The sequence below is a fragment of the Motacilla alba genome, chromosome 4A (genome assembly GCF_015832195.1).
Source record: "Motacilla alba alba isolate MOTALB_02 chromosome 4A, Motacilla_alba_V1.0_pri, whole genome shotgun sequence".
Taxonomy (NCBI): domain Eukaryota; kingdom Metazoa; phylum Chordata; class Aves; order Passeriformes; family Motacillidae; genus Motacilla; species Motacilla alba.
This window is the reverse complement of record NC_052045.1, coordinates 17942134-17967031: the sequence shown is the minus strand read 5'-3', so window position 1 is coordinate 17967031 and position 24898 is coordinate 17942134. Positions and strand designations below refer to the sequence as shown.

Here is a 24898-nt window from a genome sequence, read left to right as displayed (position 1 = left end):
TGCACTTTCTCCTCTGCTTTAGCCTTGGACTCCCCAGGGACCCAGTCAACATTACCAGCAGCTACAAATTAATTAGCCCCAGAGCTTCTCAGCCTCATTTTGCACAAATTCTTGCTGTCCTGGGCACAGTCCTGGAGGAGGAAGAGCAAAGATAAGGATGGGGGGTGGAGGCCCTGCTCCAGGCCCCAGTGTCAGTTTCACAATCGGTGGGGATGGGAGGCTGGAGGGAGGCAGCTCTTGCTCAGCCTGACTCAGCACTGGGCTTTGGCCCTGCACTTCCCTTTGTCTCCTTCCCACAGTGCTGCTGCTGTGGCTGGGTGCCATCACCCCCCTTTCTGTTGCTGCCTTGAGCAAGCCCTCCTTGTTCTCCACAGGAGTTTTGTGGGTGCCTGTGGCTCCCAGGGACACTGGTGGATGAGTGGCCACCTTGACATGACCCCCAGCAAGGTGTGACATGGGCCAGAGCCACCTTCCTGACACCTGTGGCTTTCCCCCTCCCTGGCACCCACCCCACACAGTGGCAGATGCTTCCCCTCCCAGGAATGATGATGAGCAGGGTGACACTGGCTCCTGCCTCATTCCTCCCGTGGGGTGGGAACCTTCCAGAGCATCAGCCACCTCACAAGGGTGGGGAGCACCTGGAGGGCTGTGGGGAAGGCATGGGGTCATCCTTGTTGGGCAGCACTTCTCCTCCAGCAGCTTGCCAGAGCTTGTGCTATCCCACCCCCAGGGCAGTGAGTCCTCCATCTGTGATGGGGGAGCTGGGTGGCCCCACAAAGCCTCTGGCAGCTGGTGTGGCAGGGAAAGCAGGGTTGTGAGGGGGCTTTGGAGAATGGCAGGAGTCAGCTGGTGTGGCAGGGAAAGCAGGGTTGTGAGGGGGCTTTGGAGAATGGCAGGAGTCAGCTGGGTGCTGTCACAGTGGGATAGGCAGGATGGCTGCAGCAGCCCAGCAACATCCAGTGACTGCCTTGTGAACTTCCAGGGTGCCACATCAGAGCTGGGCAGTCTCTGCTCACACCTATATGAGACGTGGCCTGCAGCAGGTCTGAGAACAGCTCTGACAGCAGAGCTGTTGTCATGGCGCAGCTGTGGTGGGGACACCAGGGCTGTGCCATGAGCAGGGTGGCTGTGTGAGGGATGGCTGCTCTGAGGCACCCAGCTCCTGCCTCCATCAGCTGCACTGGGCTGCGTGGTGCACAGAGATCTCCCCTCCCTGGCCTGTGTCTGAAGGAAGCGGGGACATGTGCTGCAGACCACCCCAGTGGTGTGACCTGTCTGGGAACTCACAGGGGAACCACACCCAGGGGAGATCAGAAATTGATGTTTCAAACAACAGCTTGAAAAAGCCTCAGGCGTCTGCCACGTTCCACACTGCTATACAGGGAGCCTCTGCTGTGGCCCTGGCAGTGATTACATTACAGCCCGAGCAGGAGATGCAATCACCCTTTGGCTCAATTGAATTCTGACAATAACCAGGCACAGAGGTGAGGAGAGGCTGTCTGGCAAGCACTGGCCTGAAGAGAGGGATAGGAGCCATGAGCTTCTCAAAGGGAACACCCCTGCCTGAGGCAGAGCAGCTCTCAGCCCGGGAGGACAAAGCCTGCTGCCTCAGGCCCTTCTCAAGGCATCCTTCCTCAGCTCCAAGACAACTTCATCTCTCCTGTGCTTCAGCCCAGCTGAAGCATAAATACCTTTCAGGGTCTCTACCAGTGGATGCTCAGGCTCATCTTCCCTCCAGAAAGAGGCTGCCATGTTGTGGCACATTTCTCTGGTGACACAGGGTCAGCTCAGAGCAAAAGCTCTGTGCACCAGAGCCCACTCTGGATTGTTTTCAAAGAGGAAGCACAGCTGAAAATCTCTGCAGGCGTCCCAGCAGCTTTCACCCACCAGCCCTGAGCAGCTCCAGGATGTTCTCCAGCCAGCCAGGCAGCAGGGAAGGGACTGTGCTGAGAAAGAGCAGTAGTGGGCAGGCAGACAGGTGTGTCTGAGCCTGCCAAGTTCTGGCATCCATTACTGGAAGCATGTCTTGACATTTATCTTGTGAGGAACGGAGACCAGACGCCGTTTCCTCACAGCACGACACAGATCTGAAATGCATCACATCCTCCCCCAGCCACAGACGTTTCTGTGCAGGGGAAGGGCTTGACCAGCATGAAGCCCTTTGCCTTTCAGCCAGGAGATGTCCTGCCTAGTCACAGCCCTGCAAACAGCCCTGCTGCAGCATGGGCTGCCTGGCTGGATCCTCCTGGACCCCAGGGATCTTTTGTCTTTCAAGGCTCAGCTGCCAGGGTTGCCTGGGCTGGGTGATCTGGTGCTCACACAGCTTTCTGGTGTCTCCAGGAAGACATAACACATCCTGGTTGTCTCTTTCTATTACAGCCCAAGCAGAGATTAATTGGCAAGCCAAAGTGTGTGTGGTTTCAATGCTGAGCTGCAGCCATAAGCCATGGGCCAGGGAGGTTTCTGAATCTCCCTAGCCTCATGCTGGGTGGAGAGCTCTTGATGTGCTCCCCCACCAGAGTCAGATGTGGGGAGTGTTTGCAGCTATTGCAGCTGTGCAGGTGGGCACCATTCTCTGAAAAAGTTGCCAGCACATAACAGAAACAGTGTCAGGCTGAAGAGAGCACCTGAGCAGGGACCATGGCCAATGGGGAGCAAAGCAGATTTGGGCAATCACAGCTTAAATCCAAGCTCAGCCAAGGAGCTTCAACCAAGTTGCTCACCACCTCCTCCACCTCAGTTTTCCCATATGCAACCAAGAGCGAATGAACACACTTAGACATCATTTTTCTGTCTGTCAGGTGTTTCTTGTCACATTTCTCCCTCCTACTACACATTCCATGATTAACTTCAGGGCTTGTTTCTGCTCTCTGTATCTCTTGCCTCCTACTCCACATTTCTGCCAGCCTGTTTCTAGCCCATGAGTGCAGGAGAAGCCCTGCACCATGGGGTCCTGCCTCTGGCACATCTCAAAGCCATGCCCCACCAACCTCAGTGTGTGTCCACCTCCCCCTCCTCCTCGCCAACCATTTCAGCTGCTGGGTAAGGATGGTACAAAGTGCTCTGCAGAGCCTTCTTGGTCAGCTGGGGAAGGATGGGAAGATGAGGCTCTCAGCAGCATTCTCCAGCCTGGTGGGCACATCTGCTGGGGCTGAAGGCAGCCAGACACCCTTTGACTTTTCTAGTCCATTATTTTCTCATCCTAATCAGGCTGTCCAGTGAACCCTGCAGACATGGGCCACATGGTCCACCAGGTGCAGCTGCAAAACACGGCCCTCTTAGGTGTCTTCTGCTCCTGGTATTGACTCCCCTGATCTCCTACTAACCCTGTTATGTGCTTGGTACACAGAACTTGCTTATAGCATCAGGGGCTAAATTTGATGAAGGCTTACACCACAAGTTGTGAATTTCCACCCAGACAGGCTGAACTTTTACCAAGTTAAGTAAGAAGGGGCCCCAGAGCTGGTTTGAGCTGGAAGATAAGAAAGCAGGGAAGGCTGCTACCATCACTAGGTCAGCTGACACAGCAGTCTTAGAGATAAGAGCAGGAACAGCCCACCCAGAGACAGTGAGGGGACCCAATAAAGAACAGGAACATCCCAGATCCTAATATTACCAGTGGTCAGAGCTGTCATGTGAGGGGTGGGGAACTTACATTGCAAGGATATAATTGCCCAAGGATTTCTTTGATTGGGGTTCCTCTTTGGAGGTACCCAGCTCAAGCTGCTTTACATGCCAGATAAATAAACAACCCGTTTACTCAGTGGATTGGCAACATGTCTTCTTCAAGCAGGCCCAAGCCCTGTTGATGGTGGCATAAATCCTTGCAGGTGGGGTAATTCCTTCAACAAAGCCCAGGGCCCCAGATGGGCAGTGTGAAGCTGAGGATAGGGCAAGAAGGGGAGCTACATCTGGACAATGCAGGACTCCAGGCAGGTGATCCCACAAAGTGCACAACAGCTGCCACAGGACCACAGGAATGGGACTGTTGGGAAGAGCACCCAGTACAGGCTGTGCTTTGGGACTCTTTGCTCCTGGTAGTGTTAGAGCAGCTTGCTGGAGTCAGTCACATCAGCTCCCACTCCTCCTTTTCCCTGCATCTCACAGCATTCTGGGCTTTCTTATAGCCCAGTCAGGAACAGTTTTGATGCCACAAGGCAGAAGAAACTTGCTGTCAGAAAGAGATGGATTTTCCTTTTTTTCCTCCCCCCTGTCCTGTGCCCTGTCCTGTCTCCTCCCTGCCCCCCCCCCCCCGCCCTTTTTCTTGTTTTTTCTCTCTAGGAGTTTGCATCCTTCTTATCCTTGCATTTCTTACAGTAGCTTTATGTGGGGTTTCACCCCCGGATTGGGATGACCCTGAAAGATGGAAAAGTCCCTCCTCCAACCCGTGCCTTCGAAGAAAGACTCAGTAGTCTTCTGTTGTCTGTTCTCAAGGTTGTTTATTGCTGGTTATCTACAAGATTCTTCTCCCTGAGCTGCTGTGGCCCGTTCAGCAGGTCAGACAAAGGCACACTGCCCTCCCAGGGGGCTGCTGCCATCTTTTATATCATACATTATGTGTTACATGTTTATACCTTTTCCCCAATGCCTACTATCTATATTGAATGGTGACTTTCTACTCTAAACCAATCTGTGAGTGCCAACATCACCAAAGACATGGAGGCTGGGAAGGAGAAAGAAAGAGGACAGGGCACACCCAAATCCCTCCATCTTAGAACCCCTGACCCCCATGTACAAAACTTGGACCCCTGTGTACAAGGCTTAAAACCCCCCTGTACAGCACTCAGAAATCCTACCCTTTACTTCGTGACTACTTCTACTATACTATCTAAACTTTTGTGTGTGTGGCTTGTAATTCTTCATACAGAGTTGGTAATTTGCTCCACGGGCTAAGATCAAAACCCCACGTGTGTCTTTGGCTGCATGCCAGGGTCTCAGAGCCCCCTGCCAGCGGCTCTGGCCATCCAGGACACCCGGAGGAGAATCCTGGGTTCCGACAGCTTTAGACCAACTCAACCTGGAGAACTCATCTAGCAGCAATGTGGGAGTCTGGTACAAGGCAACCTCCAAACCTCCAGGATCTCAAGGATGGTGTGAAAAACCCTTTCAGTGTTTTCTTAAAGAACAGTACATCCCCAAATAAAGCTCAGACTTCACTTGGACCCCCTCATCAGTACGACCTACAGTAAGGGCAGAAATGGTTTGAGAGAAGCCCTTTGCACCATGCATGGCTCACAAATGCAGGGATTTGCCATCCCACCTATGCAAGTTGAAGAAGGTGGAAGACCCAGAACAGCTCAAGAAGAGGGCTGTCCTTGCTAGAGTGCAGAGAAAGGTGCCCTAGAAGTACCCTGGAACTCTGCACACTGCAGAGCCCAGGAATGACCACTGGTTTGTGAGAGCCAGCTATGCACCAGTGCCACTTTGGAGAGGTGCTCCCCATGTCCTTGCTGGGTCCCTGCCCAGAGTGTCCAAATGAGGGAAATTAAGATGGTGAAGGGCCTTGAGAGGAAACCTTGTGAGGAAGTGTTGAGGTCACTTGGTCTGTCCAGCCTGGAGATGAGACTGAGCACAGACCTCATTGCAGAGACAACTTGCTGATGAGGAGGGGCAGACGCTGATCCCTCTCTGTGCTGACCCGTGACAGGACCCGAGGGAACGGCTGCACTTGTGCCAGGGGAGGTTTAGTTGTGTATTAGGGACAGGCTCTTCCCCCAGCGGGTGCTGGGGCACTGGAGCAGGCTCCCCAGGGCAGCGCTCACAGCAGCAGCCCGACAGAGCCCACGGAGCCTTTGGACAGTGCTCTCGGGCACAGGGGGGACTTTGGGGTGTCCTGTGCAGGGCCCGGAGCTGGCCTCGATGACCCTCGCGGGTCCGTTTGGGGTCGCTTGGGTGCACTCTGTGACCTGAATGCTTGGGCACGACCAGGGGCGGGCACGGGCGAGGGGCCGGCCCAGCCCTGAGGCGACGGGGACCCTCCCAGCGCCGGCTGCTGTCCCCGCTTGCTCGGCCCCGCTGCCGCCGGGCGGCCCTGCGGAGCCCCGGGCCCGTCCCCGGCCCGCCCCCGCCGCCTGGCTCCGCCCGGCCGCCGCCGGCCCCGCCGCACTCGGGCGGAGCGTGCGGGAGCCCGCGGCGCTGCCGCAGCCGGGCCGGGCCGCTCAGCGCTGCCGGGGCCAGCGGGACCGGCCGCAGCTGCCGCCGGGATGACCCTCAAGTCGGGGCGCAGCGCCGGCGGCGGCAGCATGAGGACGGCGCTCTCCGACCTCTACCTGGAGCACCTCCTGCAGAACCGGCCCAAGCCCGAGGTGAGCGGCCCGGTGCGCCCCCAGACCCCGCGGCTCCGCCTGCGCCCCGCTCCCGGCCCCATCCCCGCCGAGCCCCGGCAGAGAGCCCCGGCAGAGAGCCCCGGCAGAGAGCCCCCCCGGCGTGCCCCGCTCCCCTGCGGGCCCTTAGCCCAGCACTCTGCGCCCGGCTCAGGCCCGGCCCGGGTCCCCGGGAATGCCGCTCCATCCCGTCCCTCCCGCACACGCGGGGGGAAGCAGGGTCCCACAGGCAGAGCCCCCGCGCCGCGCATCCGGCTGCGGGCCCTGCGCGGGGCGTCGCTGCTCCCCAGCGCCCCGGGAGCAGGGATGCTCGCTGGGGACGCGGGTGCCTCCGGGGAACGGTCAGCCAGCATAGCCGGCAGGGCACAAGGAGCTGGGTGCAGGAGAGCGAGGCTCCAGCATCCTGGCGCGGAAGGGATTGTGCTTGTTTTGCTGCAAAGTTGTAGCTGGTCTGAACTGGAACTGCCTGTCACATGAGCTGATTCAGCTGCTGAGCAACCTCCAGGTCCACGGCATGGGCTGCAGGGGGTAGGGGTCTCTTCACCAGGGAAGGGGGGACGCACGCAGCCCCTCTCACGCCTGCCCCGGGACAGGGAGTGAGCCGATGGCCGCCTGCACCCCACCTCCAACAGGAGGAGGGCAGGCTGCACCAGCCCTCTTGGTTCTGCTGGGTGGGCTCCTTCCTCACTTAGTGTTCTTTGAGGTAGCTTGGGTACAACCAGGAGAAGGCCGGCAGTTGCCAGTGTTGAACAGCTGGTGCTTTTCTCCCGGCAGAGATTTCCAGCTTTGAAAAGGCATCCTTGTGACGCCATGGCATAATGTGCCTGGGCTAAGGTTTCCTTGCCACGGTGGGGAGCCTCTGAGAGAGAGCAAGGAGGAAATTGCCCTGAAGTGCTATCCTTGGCCCATCGTGCTGGACATTTAAACATGCAAAAGAGTGCTGTCAGATCTGTCTCACACCAGTGGCTCGTCTGCTTCTCATGGTTCAACCCCGACAGGGTGTTTTGAAAAAAACAGTAGGAAAAAAATAATTAAAGCAAAGGTGTCTGGACCAAGCAACTGCTGAGAGGAGCTCTCCCATCCCTCTGCCTGCCAGATCCAGGCAGAGGGCCTGCCTGGCTGCAAACAGAGCAAGGATAAATTGCCAATAGCAGCGGAGCATGGAAAGTGTAGGAGCTGCCCTGCAGCTTCCTGGTGTTATGGTGTATTTATTTCAGTAGGGATAAAGGGAGAGATGGTGGACTGAGATCTGCGTGAGGCCTTTTAAAAGGAGCTCTGTAGGGCTGGCTTCCAGCAGTGCCCTGAGCTTGCCAGTCACAGATACCTGTCTCTGTGTCATGGGCATGCAGAGATGGTGCTGGGCCAGGGTGGCTGTGGCCCCTCCATGGGACACCAGGACCTCGCCCAGCAGCAGTGTCCCTTCTTGGGAAGGGTGCTGAGTCTGCCTGGCTGCTCTGTTCTGGAGTCAAACAGGGGGACTGGGAGGTTTCTCTTCTGCATTTTCTCTGGCAGAGCCACGTGCTGGGAAATGCTGTGCTGTGTTCCTCACATGGTGGCAGGGCATGCAAATCATGGCAAGTGGAAGCCACGTTATCGTTAGAAAACAACCCCAGGCCTCTCCTCTTGAGCCTCACCACGTGCCTGCATATCTTTGCCATATCTCCTGACTGACAAGTACAGATTTACCAAAAAGGTGTGGGCTTTCTTTCCAGCTGTGCACCTGGTTGGCAGGATGACCTTGGGCTTGTCCCTTTATCATCTGTGACTCAGTTCCCCAGCTGTAAAATGGGCAGCGAACATGACCTTTGGGAGTTTGGTGGAGAAAAGGAGGGTACTTCTGGGGAGAGCTGATCTTGAGGGTGCAGAGGGAGCACTGCTCTTGCCTCTGGGCAGCAGTTCTCAGCATCCAACTGGCAGCAGCTCCAAGGCAGACTGAGACCACAGTCCCCAAGGACCGAATCCTGAATCAACCACAGGTAAAACTCGGTTGAAAGCCGAGCTAAAACTTTAGGCTTTGACTAGTGAAGTGGGGAGGGCTGGTTGCAACTTTTTAATCTCAAATGTATTTTGCTGTGTTGCTGTGTGTCACAGCTACAGAGAAAAAGCTGTTTTGCAGGGCTTGTTCTGGAAGCTGGGATGGAGTGGCAGGGCAGCTCCTCCTTCTGTCGGTGTTGTGGTTTCACTGGCTGTCCCTTGGAGGTTACCAGCTTCACACACACATCTGCAAGGCTGCATCGGCCTTTTCTGGTGGGAAGGTGGTGCCTCAGCAAAACTGACTCTGCTCCCTTGAAAATCTGGCCCATCTCCATTGCAGCACTGTGTGATCTGGAGTCAGTGTGAGGGCACACAGCTGGCAGCACCTTCTGGCTGCCACGATCATTTTGTATCCTTTCTATTTCTCTTTTCCCCTTCCCACAGAGACTTGTTGGTGTTGCCGGGCCTTTTCCTGACGTCAGCAATGTAATCCTTTTTGGTTTAAATGTTTGTTGGTTTGATTCTTGTTTTTAAACTTCAATCATATTGCTAGAAGGGGTTTTAGGTGAGATTGTTCCTGTGGCTGTGCAGGCAGACTTGAGAAGTCAAGAGCCTCTGGCAGAATGAATTACTTCTAAATGTCTACGTGGCTGTAGCTCCCCAGCTTGCTGAAGCAGCCTTAAAGCAGCTCCCAAGCTCAATTTTTTGCTACCTTGCTTTTTTTACACATTGCTGTGTTTTTTAAGCTGTACAAGACTGAGATGGACAGATCCTGGATGGGGAGGGAGGCAAGGCTGGAAGCACTGGAAGGTGGCAGGAGATATTGCTGGGTCAGGACATCTCTGCACCAAGGAGTGGCCCCAACCTCCCTGCATGCACCCGTGGCAATTATAATGTGAGGGGTCATGATTCATGGAGGGAGCTGGGATTTTGTTCCTCACAGTGTGAGAAGAGCGTGTCTTCCAGCCAGCCAAGAGGGCAATCCCAGAGAAACCTGGCTGCAGGATTCCTTCTTGCATTCAAGCTGCTGTACGTTGGGGGCCTGCTTGGCAAAACCAGCAGTACTTTCCTCCACATACTCACCAGGCAGCCCTGTTTTTCCAAGGCTACCTGATACTGAAGTCTCCTGGTTGGAGCAGCAAGGAGAGCCCAGGAACCAAATCTCTGAACGTGCCCTTTGCACTGTAGTGCTACTTTCCTCAAGTGCTGCTTCAGCCTCGTGCAAACAAGCTGCCCAGTTAATGTTTGATTTGCCCATGGCGTGCAGCCTGGTGGAGCCAGCACAGTAGCAGCAGCAGCCCTGGCAGACAGTGCTGACCCCCCTGGGGACAGGATGCCAAGTCCTGGGATCCTCGCCACATTCCCTGTTGGTAAACACTGCCCAAGGAACTGGTTCCCTCTGCTCCGGGGTATGGGGCAGAAATCTGGGCTTTTGAGGAAAATGCAAACAGGGTGTTGTGGGGCACCTCTGACTCATGGAGCTGGTGGCTCTTGTGTGCATTGCCAGTGCAGGATTTGTGCAGGAGGATTTGTACCCCTGTCAGCCAGCTGCAAGGCACACAGGGCTGCTGGGTACTGGCTGTCCAGCAGCCCTGTTGCACAGCTCAGCCCCCCAGCCTCCTTGCCCCACGTCTGCCCCAGCATGGGCCCTGGCAGTGACAGAGCGGGGCTGTGCACAGCTGGCAGTGGCTGGTGGCCACGAGCAGCTGGCTGGCTGGCTCTCAGCAGCACTCACAGATGTTTCCTGTGGAGCAGTGCACAAGGAGTGAAGTCTGGCCCGTCACCAGCATGACTTGAAAGGCTCTTGAGGTCACAGACTACGCTGGGCCAAGCCAGCGATGAGCATGGCAGCTGCCAGCAGAGTGCAAGGCAATCCGGGCAGCCAGCTCGTGTGCATGGGACATGAGAGCCACACACATCTCCTGTTTCTGGGTGCCAACATCAGGGCTGAATCTGCTGCCCCGAGGGTCCTCCTGTCCTCATGAACCAGGCATTTTCCCATCCCCATCCACTGGCTGCCAAGTGCTATCAGCAAAAAGCCCACAAGTGGGCTCTGGTTTTGAATGACCCTTCTGCATTCAGAGTTGCCATCAAGTGACTGGTGGCCATCCCCAGGCACAGCATCCAGTCTCTGGTGACAGACCTTGTTCTCCAGAAGTCACCAGGGTGACGCTGGTGCTGCGTCAGCATCAAGGGCTGGGTGTTTTCTTCAGCTCTCAGCAAAAAGCAAAGGTCGGGGCCAGGAGGCTCAGCTGATGGGGATGGTGAGGATGGGAACTCCCAGTCCCTGGAGCAGACTGTGCTGTCCTGGGTCATTGGGCTCTGCTGAGCCTAGAGGTTTGAAGCCAGGAACTGCATGGTATAAGACTTTCCCAAGGCATGACCAAGATAAGTATGATCTGTGCTGACTCCAGCCATCTCGTGGGCACTTTGGCCTCAGGTCGGGCTGGAGGAGGTCCTTGTCCTCCTACTCCTCCTTGCATCTGCTGGTTTGGCAGAGGGGGACAGCTGACAGAGAGCTGTGGGACAGCTCTAGGCACACACAGTGCTGGATCTGTTCCTCTGCCCTGCACATGGTGTGGTAGCATCGTGCCTTGTTGGGCTGGCAAGCCAGGCTGGGGGGGATGGATACAAGTTGTTCTTCCTTCCACCCTGCAAGTCCATGGCCTGGCTGCTGTTCTGGGCTGGGATTCAGCCTTCTTCTCCATGTTTAAGCCATTGGCAGCTGGAACCCACGTGGTTGCCTTTTGAGGAGGAGGTTGGTTGGCACTTCTGGAAGTAGCTGGCTTAAAAATAAATCACTGCATCATGGGCACACAGCTCCCTGAGCCCTTCTCTCCCTGGCCTAGCCCCACAGTGCCCTTTCTGAGGGCTGTGACAGTGACGGTGCCTGCTCTGTCCCTCTCTGCCAGCACCTTTCCTGCTGTCCTTGTTAGTCCTGACTCTGCTGCCCCTTTCTTTGGCTCCCTCCCTGCTTTCTGCCATTGCACAGAGCTGGATCACTGTCTCAGCCAGCAGCATTCCAGCACATCCCTACCAAAGCTCATATTATTGTGGTTTGGTGGCATGGCTGCAGCCCAGGAGCAGGTACTCTTCACTGGCCTGACCGGATCTGCCTCCCCACCTGGCAGTGTGAGGCTGCAGCTTCTCCTCTGCTCCAGGTCAGGGGTGGGTGAGACTGAGCTGGGGCAGGAGGGTCAGGCTGATATTTCCCAGTTCCTGACGTGTAGCTTCTGGCCTTGGTGCTCAGTTCACAAGTCAGGCTGTGGTGAGGAGAGGTGCTGGCTCTGCCTGTCTGGGCACTGCCACGTTGCTGATGCAGGACTGAAGCTGATGAGGACTTTGCTGGGTATCCCTGCAGCTTTGCTGGCTGTGGCTCTCAGCTCAGGCACTGCTGGGAGGGAGGGTGCAGGCTGCAAACTGGGCAGCAAAGCCAGGAGTGTGGTGTGGAGTGGGACAGCCAGGAGGGTTTGTTTTGCATCATGGGCTGGTGTGGGAATTTGTGCCAACAGGGCAGGCAGAGGCTGCAGATCGAAGCTGGTCTGGGTTTTGCTGGGCTAGCACTGATCTGGGAGAGGCTTGAGGAAAGTCCACTGCACTTGGGGACAAACAGGCACATTTGTGAGCTGTGTGGATTTGGAGATCTTTGTGTGGGACCACAAGCACTCTCCATCAGCCCTGGTGCCAGCACATGCTGGAGACCAAGAACAGAGGTTTCCTCAGGACTGAAAGCCTGGCTTTCCAGTGCAAACCAGCTTGAAAGGAGCTGGGAGGGGAATGGGATGTTTCTGCTTGGCTTGGGAGCACTGCCTTCACTGCCTGGATGTTGTGTATGTGGCACTGCACCATATCAGTTGCACACTGATGTAGGTCAGGAAAGGTTGAACTTGCAAATTGGGCTAGAGCAAAGCCTGGCTCTAGTTCTCAGGGGTGAGTCCCAAACTGCTCTGTTCATTTGGTGAAGAAGTCCTGGGCTTTGTGTTCTGCAACAAGCTGTCTGTGAGCCAAGTGCTGTTGCGACACACAAGGAGTGTTTGTGACTCTTTGCTTCAGAAGATCAGCTGTGAACTCTTTTGGCTTCTTCTACCTGTAGGTTTTCCAAATTTTTCTTACCTCCTGTGTTTCCCACCTGGAAAACTGCAGATTAAACTACATCCACATCTCCAAGGCTCAAGTTCTTCCGCTCCTTTTCTTTTCTTGCCCGTAGTGTCTTCTCCTCCCCTGTGCTCCACCTGTGGCACAGGCACCTTAACAGGTTTGAGTAGCTGAGCCCCAGAGCAGGGATCCAGCATTCCCAGGTGGAGCCCCTAAATCGTGGTCTCTGTTTTGCCCCGACAGGCCATGACTCAGTCCCCAAACGCCCTGACTGAGGACATTTATACCAACGGCTCAGCGACCCTGGGCAGCCCCTCGCACAGCAGCGGCCGCGAGGTGCGCAAGATCCGCCTTGTGCAGTTCGAGAAGGTCACCGAGGAGCCCATGGTGAGAGCTGGCAAGGCCCCAAAGCTGGATGGCACCCGGGGGGTGGAGGGGCAGCTTGAGCTGTGCCAGCAGCCTGGCCTTGAGGGAAACAGGTCACTGGAGATCTTGGCCATGGGAAGAAGGTGCTGGAGTCTGCTTCTGCCCAGGGACCCGAAGTGAGCCCCGCAAAGGGTGGTGATGCTTGTGCCAAGAGGAGCTGCAGCAGCCTGAGTTGGCCTAGCAGGGACTTTTCCCCCAGCCACTGCACAGCCCACTGTGGACATGGTCCTGGAGAGGACTTTGTGAAGGCAGGAGGGCTCTCCCCTGCAGCGAGCAGTCATGGATTTTCCTGTCTTCCAGGGAATCACGCTGAAGCAAAATGACAAGCAGAGCTGCATGGTGGCCAGGATCTTCCATGGGGGCATGATTCACAGACAAGGTAACAAGGCCTTTGGAGAAGCGGTGCATGGGGTGCACGTCTGCAGGTGGTTTCTTCCTATGCAGCAGTAATGCAGGTTCTCAGCACTGCTGGCTTTCCCCTGGGACACGGACATTTGTGCCTGTTCCTCCCCTAGGGATGTGTCAGGAGCTTGGGACTCACTGGTCTCTCTGCATGGTTGTCACGTTAAAACACTGGAGGCTTTAGGGATAAATAAAGGGCTGGGGGAAGGGCTCTCCCGAAAAGGAACTGGAGATCATCTGTCTCTGTCTCGTGATGGGGTCACTGTAAGAGGAGATGGATCATACCTCAGGGACCGTGGGGGAACCTCTTCCCATTCCTAAAGTGCACAGGTGGGACAGGCATCCTGTAGATTGGCTCTGCAGACCAAAAGAAGTAAATAGGTGCTGTTTTCTGGTTTGGGTCTTGCCAAGGAGGTGTGGATACGAGATGTTCTCTGCTTAGAAGAGGCTGCTTTTCCAGCCTTGGATCCAAGTGGAAAGTCTGTGCTTACCACTGCCAAAATAAGACAGGAGCCATTCCAATAACATTACTGGAGCCTGATTTTTAGTAGTATATCTGAGGCTGTAATCTGCCTGGGTATATAAACTGAAAACACACAAAGTCAGGAATGCTTGTGTTAAGGGCCCTGTAAGGAGGTTGTGATTGGCTCCAGGTGAGGTACTTGGGGCTGTGTTTGAAATGCTGATGCAGGTGCTTTGACCGGTCCAGAGCACTTTGCACACAGTGGAAAGCAGCCTGGTGACCTTTGGACTGGCTAGGTGTGTGTGTTGGGTGGAGGGGGAAGAATTCATTCCCCTTGTGCTTTCCTGCTATGTGCTGAGATGGCATGTGTGGTTCCAGAAGCACTGCCAGGCAAACACTGCAGTGTCCTGGCCCTGGAGGCTCATGGAGCTGTGTGAATTGGGTTTGGTGAGCAGCTCTTGTCCCTTTTTTGCATTTTCATATTTCTCACATTGCTGGCAGGCTCCCTTCACGTGGGTGATGAAATCATAGAAATCAATGGGCAGAGTGCGAGCAACCACTCAGTTGACCAGCTGCAGAAGATGCTGGTAGGTATCTGTGTGTGTCAGGGCCGTTCCCTGGGAAGGACCCCTTTGCCCTGCATGCTGTGGGCATTCACCCCCTCCCACGCACTAGAGCCAGCACACAGCTGCCTACATACAGCAGTGTGGTGTGGCAGAAACCATCCTGCATGCAGCCCCCTGTGCTTGCTGCTTGTTTCTGGCCTCCTGGAGCAGCAGAGAAGGCTGTTGACTGTGTCCCTGACATGTGCTGATCCTGTGTGGGGCTTGGAAACCACCTCTGTTTGCCAAGGCTGCTGTGCAGCTCCAGCCCAGGGCGGGCTGCTCTTGCAGACCTGATCCACACATGCATGTCATCTTGGTGCCATTTGCCTGCTGCTGAGGTCATGGTGATCCTGTCAAGCCCTTGCCAGAGACAGCTTTGGACAGGGCCTCAGAGCTGCCTTGGGTTCATACATTGACCCTGATCTATGCCCAGCATATGACACCTTGCTGGAGGGAGGTGGTTGTGCTGCTGAGAACCCCCACCAGCAGCCTAAAGCAGGAGGCTTGGCCTTACCAACAGGGTGTCCCTGCTCCAGACAGCAGGACCAAGGAGGAGCTTGTCTTTGTTTTTGCCTCCTGAGAAGAGTGGTTGGCCCAGGAGGCCCCTCCAAGCCTCCACAGGAGGTTGTCCCACAGGATCATGTGGGGGTTGTGATGTGTGTGAGGCAGCAGTGCACTGGCCTGTGGCAGGCAAGAGAGTGCTGTGCTCTTATGTCACCAGGAGGGCCAGAGCAAGGGGTCAACATGGAGGGGACCTGGAAGAGTCAGCCTCTCCTCTCAGGCTCCTCACTGGAGCAGCCAGAGAGGAGATGATGCAGGTCTCCATGTTCATTCTGGTGGTGCTTAGCAGTGCCCACAGCCAGACCATTGGGGGCTGCTGGTGTCCCTCATGGGAATGGGACAAGTATGGCAAAGCCAAGCACAGCTATTTCTGACCAGGTTGTGGTGTCCCCCACCACCACAGCATGGTGGGGTGCCCAGAAGCCCTGCCTTTGCAGGTCCTGGCACTCAGCACCTCCCTGCACAGGTCGCTGCTGTTGAGCTGCCTCCAGACACCACCTCCTCCAACTCTTCTTTCTCCCCTTTGTTCACTAGAAAGAAACCAAGGGGATGGTCTCATTAAAAGTCATTCCCAACCAGCAAAGCCGCCTCCCTGCTCTCCAGGTAAGTGCAGCCCCTGCACCCACGGGCAGTGCTGGGACATGGCTGTGGGGCAGGGTGGGACCAGAGCAAATCATGCAGGAGCAGTGCTGAGAGGAGAGCTGTGCTCAGCCAGGGGTGTCCGGGCAAGGGGGTGCCTGCCTTGTCTGAGCTGCTGGAGGGATCTGTCCTGTGCTTACATCCCTGCAAAGAACCACATGTTGGGCCCGTGTGGGTGTATTCACCCAAAGTGTGTGTAGGAACCCAGGGCTGGGATGGCTGAGCCACCAGTGGTGTTTGGGGAGGGGAAAGCAGTGGCAGGTGCACACCAAGGAGCACGTGAGGGTCTTCTCCAGAGCCATGACCGTGTGTGACAGGGGCAGCCCCCGGCTCTGTGGTCCCTGCTGCCACCAAGGCCGGGTGCAGCAGCCCCAATAAGGGCGACGTCAGCCCGGATGGCACCGTGCACAGCGTGGGAGGAAGGAAGCAGTGGGGGGAAGGAAGGCAGTTCCTTGCGCCTGCTGTCACTGCCAGGGTAGGGGGCCGTGCTGTGTCTCCAGGGAATGACACCTGCGTGGCTTTGCCTTTGAAGTCCTGCTGAGGCTGAAATAGAACAATGGGGAGGGCTGTGTTCTCTGCCAGGACTTTGGGGCGTTGTAGCTGGGTTGCTGTCTTGTCCTTGTGCAGGAGCCAGCCCCAGTGCAGCCCCCTATCATGGACAGGCAGGGGAGGGAGAGGAGTTCAGAGGCAGAGGGTGGGGGCTGGATGGTGCTGGGGTGGGCTGCGGGAGCACACATCATTCTTTACCCAGAGAAGCTGAAGTTCTGAATGTGGTGGCAGTTGTCGGTGGCTCTGTTTCTTCCTCAGTTTATGCTGTCCCCAGTCCTGCTCAACCAGCTTTGTTGAGCATGTGTGTTTATTAAACACTGGCCCTGTCTGTCCTTCCCCGCTGTCAGTCTGCCCTACCTGTCCTGACCCAGCCAGCTCCAGTTGGCCAACTCGGTGCCAGGGGAAAATCTACCCCAGAGGAAAAGAATGCGGTTGCTGGTTCACCTGAGGCTGGGAAAGACACAGGGACAAACTCCTTCCCAGCAACAGTTGTACTGGTCCTGCTGTGCCCAGGGCAGTGGTGCTGTCTGCTCCCCAGAGCCACAGCTGCTTGTGTCTGTGTTTGTTGCAGTACCACCACCAAGAGGTGACTGTTTGGACCCCCATGATCACCTTCATTTCAGTGCCTGGCAGGCAGGATGATGGAGATCCTGGCATCATGATTTTCCCCTGCCCGGGCTCACGAGGCTGAGTGCCTCTTGGAACAGGTCTGCTTGGGAGTATCTTAATGAGAGGAAGCACAGAGCATTCAAGGCTCTTGAGGACCCCTCCAGCATATTCCCTGCAGCCCTTTGACTTTAAAAGACCAAGACTTCTCATGCTGGAGCCTGCTCAGCAGCTGAGTGTCTGGCCCCAGAGAGGGGCTGGCAGCAGGCAGGCAAAGAGCCCTGTGCAGTTGTGGGTGATGTGTGGAGCTGTCTGATGCCAGCTCCTAACTGGTGTAGGGGGGATCTTTCCCCAATGTCCTGGCTTGGGACACCAGTGCTGCAGGAGCAGAGAGCTCTGGGCAGGTGCCTGTGCAGTGCCTGCTGTGTATCCCTCATGTTTGTGCTTCCTGGTGCCAGAGTGCTCTCAAAGCAAGCAGCAGTCCTCATCCTGAAAGGAGATTCCACTCTTATTGTTTTTCCTAATTGCATTTTCTTGTGAGCCCTCGTGTCACAGCGTGATCCATATGGTCTTTTCTGGCAGTGAAAGGGAACTGTTTGTTTCCTGATGGCTCTGTGCCTGCAGTGGCACAGCTGAGGGAAGCGGTTCTAATGTGGAACAAGGACAGCATGGTCTACCCTGCCGAGGGAGGATGAGTTTCCAGGCCCTGCCTATCACATCTGAGGACAGGACAGGCATCACCCCATGTGGAACTCTTTTCCCCCTTGCTACATGCTGTGTTTCTGGGGTAACTAACTTGCTAGGATCATGCTCAGCATTCCCTAAATGCTGCTTTTCACTCCTAATGCTCTACACTCTGCCTGGCTTTGCCTACACTCTAGTCCTGACAGGGTCCTGCTAGGAGTGGGTGCTGTAGACTCCCTCTCAAAGACCTGAGTAAGCAAAAGGGACAGGGAAAACAAACTTTCTCACACCTTCTTGGTCCCCAGGGCTTCCCCAGCCTCAGGAGGGTACATAGTGGCCTGGGAAGCAATAGCAGCAGCTCATTTCCAGTTGTAGCTGTGATGAATTTTGGAAGATGCAAAAGGGACCGGGACAGACCAAGGCAGGGATGGATACAGCACTGCAGCCTTGGCTCCCCAGAGACCTTGTGCCATGCAGGGATTGCCCATTTGTGGGGAAAGGCAGCACAGAGCAGCTGAGATTGAGCCATGCCCTTCCCTCTTACAACATCACCTCTGTGCTCACCCCACTGTAGAGCCCAGTTGTGCACCATGTTGGTGGGACTCCTCCGTGGCTGGCCCAGCTCAGCAGCACTGTGCAGCACCCAGGGCACTGCAGGGAGGCTCCATGGCAGGGTTTGAACACCGCCTGTGGGTGTGGGTGTGCCTAGAGGCAACAGCCCTGTCATCAGCTCCCAGTAAGACCAAGATGCCATCATCCACTCACCACCTCATGTCACTACAATTCCGTGCCCAAGACTTTCCCCCCTAGGCTTTGTGCACCTCCTTTCTCCCCACACAGCCTTGTGGGGCCTGGAAAGGAGCAGGGGCTTTGTGCCTGGAGCCATCTCTGCAGTCACTGCCTGGGGATGCAGTGTGGGGGCCAAACTCAGCCACCCTGCATGGCCAGGCTGACTCTGGTCTCCTCTTTTGCAGATGTTCATGAGGGCACAGTTTGATTATGACCCCAAGAAAGACAACCTGATCCCCTGCAAGGAAGCAGGACTGAAGTTTCAGATCGGTGATGTGATTCAGATCATAAACAAGGACGACAGCAACTGGTGGCAGGGCCGGGTTGAGGGCTCCTGCACGGAGTCAGCAGGACTCATCCCTTCTCCAGAGCTGCAGGAGTGGTAGGTCCCTGCATTTGCCCAGAAGGGCTGGATCTGGGAGTGGAGGCGGGAGCAGTGGCCATGTGCTATCAGGAGTTTGTGTTGGGTAACACCAGTGTCACTGCTGGGACAAGGAGGAAAATGTCCCCTTCATGTGCTGCAGGGTGAGCCTTCGCCTGTCCCAGCAGTCAACCTGTTTCTCTTGCATGTCTGAGGGACAGTCCTGCTGCTGTCCCAGGGCTTGGGGTGACAGCTGGGCCATGGGGGTGTCCTCCTCTCTTGGCAGGCGTGTGGCGAGCGTCACCCAGCCCAGCCAGAGCGAATCCCCGAGCTGCAGCCCCTTTGGGAAGAAGAAGAAGTGCAAAGACAAATACCTGGCCAAGCACAGCTCAAGTAAGTGTGAGCAGGGCAGTGGGCTCGATTCCCAGCCCTGGCCATCCCCCTGCCTCTGGGCAGGGCTGGCTCTGTCCTCCTCGGGAGTCAACCAAACAGCCCAGCTGTGTCAGCAGTGGAATCTCAGGATACCCCACAGCACAGCTGTCAGCTTTTTTTGAGTCTTTTCTGCAGTCTTCATGTTCCTCATGTGGCCACAGCTGTGTCCCCGTGTAGAGCACGAGGCCAGGGCTGGCTCAGCACTGAGCTCCTGTGCTCTCCCCTGGTGACAATCCCTTGCACTCCTGGCCCTGTGAGCTCAGGCTCCCCAGCCTCAAACCCCACAGGCTGCTGAACACAGGGGAGGCAGTGGCAGTGCTGCTGCTCAGCAGTCGGGGAGCAGCCTGAACTGCTCCCACAGCTGCCAAGGCCTGTCCCTGGTGGGGCAGGGAGCTGCCCCTTGGCCACCCATGCAGCACCCCATGCTAAACTGAGCCAAGAGCTGGCAAAGGTGGGTGTCCAGGGACTGCTGGCTCCTGGCCCAGCCTACAGCTCCAACCAGCAACAAACAAGGCTGTAAATCACCCAGATATATAAAGCTCACCCAGCAACGAGCTCCCTGCAGCATCTTGCTGCCTCCAGCCTAGCTCCCAGCAGGGAGCTACTGTCCTGAGCAGAATTACTGAGCAAAAGTAATGGCTTCCCTGGCTTCTTTGGCAGCTCCCCAGCAGCCACTCTGCCCCTCACATAATGCTTCTCATTTTCCCAAGCAGCCAAAGGTGGATGAGCTCCCAGCCCAGTCCTGACCACTGCTGTCCATTTGACCTGGCTTTGCTCTGGCACACATACATGGGTCATGCTGGTGTGGCCAAGCCAGTTCTGACCCCTCCATATCTCTTTCTCCTCCACCCCAGTTTTTGACCAGCTGGATGTTGTCTCCTATGAGGAGGTGGTGAGGCTGCCTGCCTTCAAGAGGAAGACTCTGGTGCTCATTGGTAGGTCCTGTTCCAGGCACCCTCTGCAGCACAGGGGCTCTGTGTGGGAACCAGGGGGAACCAGGACTGCTCAGGGGCTGGGTGGCGTGGCCTTCAAGACCACGTAAGGTCTGGGAGGCATTTCTTCAGCCTGCAGCAGTCATCCCATACGTAGGCTGACCCCCTCCATGCAGCATGAATGATCTGGCATCTGCTGCAATGCTGGGGAAGAATTAATTCAGGCATTTGCAACTGCTGAGTATCTTCATGGAAAATCCCTATTAAAAGCAGCTCTGCAGTTGCATCAAAGCAAGCACTCCCACTCTGTGGGGACTGAGCACTTGGTGGTGGATTCCACAGGCATGGGCAGCACTCAATCCAGCCAGGCTGGTTGCTCTGCAGGCAGCAGTCCTGTCTCCAGCTGGGGCTGGAGATGAGCATCCCCAGGGCATGAAGAGCCTCTGCCAGGGCTGGAAGACACCACAGACCAGCCCAGAAAGCACATACTGGGCAGGGCCCAGGCCAAGCTCTGCACTTTTTCTCAGACCCAGAGCTGTGGAGCGGCCCTAGCATCTCCCACCAGGCTGCTCTGAGCCCAGCTCTGGTGTCCATATCTCTCTCTGTCTCTCTCTCTTCCAGGAGCCAGTGGTGTGGGCCGCAGCCACATCAAGAATGCTCTGCTCAGCAACAACCCAGAGAAGTTCATGTACCCACCCCCATGTAAGTACCAGCACAGGATGCATTTCCCCTCACCTCTTTGTTCCAGGACCTTCTGACAGCAGGTGGGAGTGGGGAGATGTTCCTCCAAGCCCCTGAAGTCAGGTCCTCACATGCAAGGCCTCCCTGCCTGCAGTCCCACATGGACCCACCTTTACCCACAGAGGCTGCAGGGCTGCTGCCCCCCACACAGACACCTCACTCTTCATCCAGTGCCTGTCCCCAGCTGGCTGAGGTCCCTACTGGTCCAAAGCAGGAAGCAGTTAGCGGGGGATTAGTACAGCTTGATCTTGATGCCTGCTCCACTCTGTTCCCCCTCTTTCTGGGGGCCAGCACTCACCCTCTCTCTCCCTTCCCAGACACCACACGCCCCCAGAAGAAGAATGAGGTGGATGGGAAGGACTATTACTTTGTTTCCACTGAGGAGATGACCCGGGACATCTCAGCCAATGAGTTCTTGGAGTTTGGAAGCTACCAGGGAAATATGTTTGGCACCAAGTTTGAAACAGTGCACAAGATCCACCAGCAGGACAAGGTCGCTATTTTGGATATTGAGCCCCAGGTAGGGAGCAGGGGAAGGGGTGGGTGGACAGGGGCTGCCACGGATTGCATTCCCTGGGTGCTGGCTGTGACTGTCCCTGCCTTCTCTTCCCAGAGGAAAAAGCCAGCAAGCCCTGGGGAGGCATTTCCACTCCCAAGGCATGGGTACAGTGAGGGTGGTCCCTGTCCCAGCACGTACCGGCCACGGCCAGGCTGCTGTGGGAGTGGGTTGCAGGGACCATTTTCCAGGAGTCCACCCAGTGAGGGGACATGTCTCCTTCAGCCCCCACTGCACCGCAGTCCCAGCCTGGGGGGCCACACTCTGGTAACTGCACCCCTCTCTCCACAGACCCTCAAGATCGTCCGCACGGCCGAGCTCTCCCCGTTCATAGTGTTCATTGCCCCGACAGACAGGGCAGAGGAGGTGAGTGCCACCTGTCCCCTCCTGTCCCCCTCTGCATGCGCTTCTTGGGCCACGGCAGCGCCTGCTGCAGCAACCCAGGGCTCCCCATCAGCGGATTGCTGTCTGCTCGGCTCTTGGTGGTGCAGAACTCAGCCCAGCCCCGAACTGCCCATTCCTGCAGCTGTAGACTCGGCAGCCCTCATCCCACTGCACAATCCCAGCGGGGAGCACAGCCCAGCTGTGGGGCAGGAGCATTTACCCTCCCATCAGCTATGCAAATAGACACACAAACAAGAGCTCCTTTCATTCTTTGCCTCATTAGAATGCTGATCCCTTTAACGTGAGGATGAAAGCAGCACTGATAGCGCAGTTAACTCATTCAGTGCCAAGCCTCAGGCTGGCAGCCACAGGCTATCACTTCCCTGGAAGCCCCCTGGATGCAGGGATGCTGCTTACCCAGCCCTACACCCCAGCTTGGCAGGGAGATGGGCAGAGAGGCCAACAAGAAAACCCAGAGCTGTGCTCCTGGATTCAATGGCCACAAGGCCACCTCTTCCAACCTATCATGTTTGTAAAGCTTAGGCTGCAGATAGTTTGCAGAGAGGATATTTATGCAACCTTCAGAGCGAGTGTTGTGCAGGTATTTAGAGGAACATTAACTGCCCGATGCAGCAGGCTGGGGAGGGGAAAAGGGGACAGATCTTAGAACAGAAAGGACCACTCTGTCACCCATCCAGAGAGGAATCACATCCTGCTGCAGTGGGCAGGGCCAGCTCTGCTGCCAGGCACTAAATATAATCCTGCAGCTCGGCTCACTCGAGGAGAGGGATGCGGCGGAGTTAATGTGACCCCGCAGAGCTCACATGAGCAAAAGCTGCTGCTTGCCCTCCCTCCCCTCTCCACCCCCGACAGCTGCTGGCTCCATCCACAGTATAGGAAAAATTAATAGATGAATATTTTCAGTAACTCTTTCAAGATGAAGGTAGCTAAGCAGTATCTTCTTTTTTTTTTTTTTTTTTGCCCTTAGGGTAATAATTATATTTAAAGTTTGTCAGTGTTGAACTGAACACCTTAAAGACAAAAGCTTGCTGTGCCCCGAGGGAAGGTGTGGTATTTCAAATATTACCATCTGTAATGTTTTTAGTGCTGACCACTAAAGGTATCAGTATTGTGATATAAACCCAGGTGGTCTAACAAAAAAGAAGGGAAGGACATAAAGACTGGTTTGATTTGGGTCTATTAATATATTTTATGTCTATTTAATCTATTAATAATAGATATATAATAGATATGATAATTAATATAATCTAATAATACCCATTTAGGTCTATTTAAATCTGCACAGAGCAGAGCTCAGTGAGCACTGCACCCCAAGCTGTCCCTCCTCCCCAGGCACAGAAGCTGCCTGTCTTTCAAGCTCCATTAGGGAAATATGTGGAAATGGTCTGGACCTCATTGCCAGGGGCAGAGCTGCCCAGGGATGCACCCCAGGGCTGTCCCTACAAGCTGGGCAGGAGGGAAGAGGCAGCTTTGCTTTTACTATTGAAGTGCAGCACTAAACCCCAGCCAAAACCAGTGGAGAGGCTGGTGAAGCTCTGCCAGGTGGTGCTGCTCTGGTCAGCCAGTGGGAAGGCAGAATCCTGCAGGGATCCCACCTCCAGCCCAGCCTGGAGCTGGTGACAGTGCCACCAGACCACTGAGCAGCCTGCTGCTGCTTGTGAACCTTCTCCCTGGGAGCTGCCACAGAGCATTTCAGAGGTAAATAGAGAGCCAGCAGGCCTGACCTCACTCTAGCAGCTAAGCTGATGCTCCCAGCGCCACATGTAGTCCAGCAAAAGCCCCAGACAACAAGCCCAGAGATCACACAACAGCTCCTGGCCCATCAGACCAGTTTCAAGGATTCTCTGTGCTGATACTTCCCAAGCACTGGAGCTGTTTTGGTGTTGGGAGGGTGTTTCCTGGTCGGGGTGTGCTGTGAAGTTCCTCTGCTGAGCACTGTGCTGTCCCTTGCAGTCGGAGGCTCTGCAGCAGCTCCGCAAGGACTCGGAGAGCATCCGGAGCCGCTACGCACACTACTTCGACCTGTCCCTGGTCAACAACGGCGTGGAAGAGAGCCTGCAGCTGCTGCAGGAGGCATTTGAGCAGGCCTGCAGCTCTCCACAGTGGGTGCCTGTCTCCTGGGTCTACTGACAGGGCACCAGCTGCTTCCCATCAACCATCCTGCAGCCACTGGGAAACACCTCCTCAGCTTCCCCTGCCCCACACAGCCAGCACAACTCCCCTCCCGCTGCTCCGCGGACACGGTCTCGGTTCACACACTCACAGGGTGCCCACAGCTCCTCTCCCGGGGAACAAACACAGGACAGGCTGCCCGGGGATGCGCCACCTCTTGTGGCACTGCAGGGCGGGGCAGTGGCTTCGGCAGAGCCCAGGTTAGCTCAGAGCACAGCTCCCTGTCCTCCCCGGGCAAGGGAAAGCACAGTCCTGCTGTAGCGCCAGCTGATCTTCCCTGCAGCAGTCCCAAGTGGCAGAACAGGGGCTTTTCCTGACAGATTTCTCCTGACATGGCAGGAACGCACACAACTCAAAACCCTTCCTGGAGGCCATGAGGCTTCAAGGAAGTCTAGGTCTTAGGAGGCTTCTCCAGAGCACACCAGAGCTCCTCCATCCAAGGGGTTCCTCTCACAAATGGGAAGATGACGAACGTGGCATGGAGCACCCCCAGGCAGGCCTCAGCCCATGTTCCCAGGCTGGAGTTTTCTCATTCACCCTGTGCAGCCATAGGTGTAAAAACTCACTGTATTGGAATTCTCACCGTGCAGCTTGGATTGTTACTGCCTGGCCAGAGAAACTGGGCAGCAGCTGAGCCAGTCCCACAGAGCACAGAGGGCCTCTTCAATGGGTAACTACATCCAGCCACAACTATCTGTTGCATGCAGTAGAAAAGTGTCCACGAAGATCATCCAGGCATGTTTTCCAGTCTAGGGTGTTTCTCACACTGTATGCAAACATGGAAGCCATGCTCACCCCAGGGTTTGTACTGACTCACAAGCCCCACACCACCATGTCTGGAAGTATCACCACATCCACGACGTAGGTGAAAAATCTCATTTGTGTGTTCAGTCAGCTATAGGGGCAAGGGGAAGGTGGTTAAGAAGTCTTGTGCAATTTTTTTTTAAGGATGCCAAAAATAAAAATCTATGTGCAATAGGGACCTTTGTTCTGATCCACTGCAGGGAAACAATGAGCAGCAATAAATGTGTGCTGAAACATTGCCATGGCTGGTGTTTTTCCTCTCAGGCTGGGCACTGACAAAGCGATGACAAAGGCTCATCAACATGAGCACCATTTCTCTGCCCCAGCAGCTTCTTCAGGAGAGGAGCAGAGGCTGGGTACGTGGTAAAATCTGCCCCAT

At 55.8% G+C, this 24898-nt stretch overlaps 1 protein-coding gene across 2 annotated transcripts; it reads left to right on the top strand.

Moving 5' to 3' along the window:
* The first annotated feature begins 6078 nt into the window (after positions 1-6078).
* Positions 6079-24758, top strand: MPP1 (membrane palmitoylated protein 1). 2 transcript variants are annotated; one of them, XM_038122749.1, is made up of 12 exons: positions 6079-6305; positions 12636-12779; positions 13119-13197; positions 14185-14270; positions 15384-15452; positions 18302-18498; positions 18764-18870; positions 19764-19844; positions 20463-20543; positions 20900-21102; positions 21430-21504; positions 23497-24758. In XM_038122749.1, exons 1-12 carry the CDS (start codon positions 6204-6206, stop codon positions 23671-23673), a joined length of 1401 nt encoding a protein of 466 aa, XP_037978677.1. In that variant the 5' UTR covers positions 6079-6203; the 3' UTR covers positions 23674-24758. The 2 variants fall into 2 exon arrangements, with proteins under 2 accessions (XP_037978677.1, XP_037978678.1); XM_038122750.1 differs by lacking the exon at positions 15384-15452.
* The last annotated feature ends 140 nt before the right edge of the window (positions 24759-24898 follow it).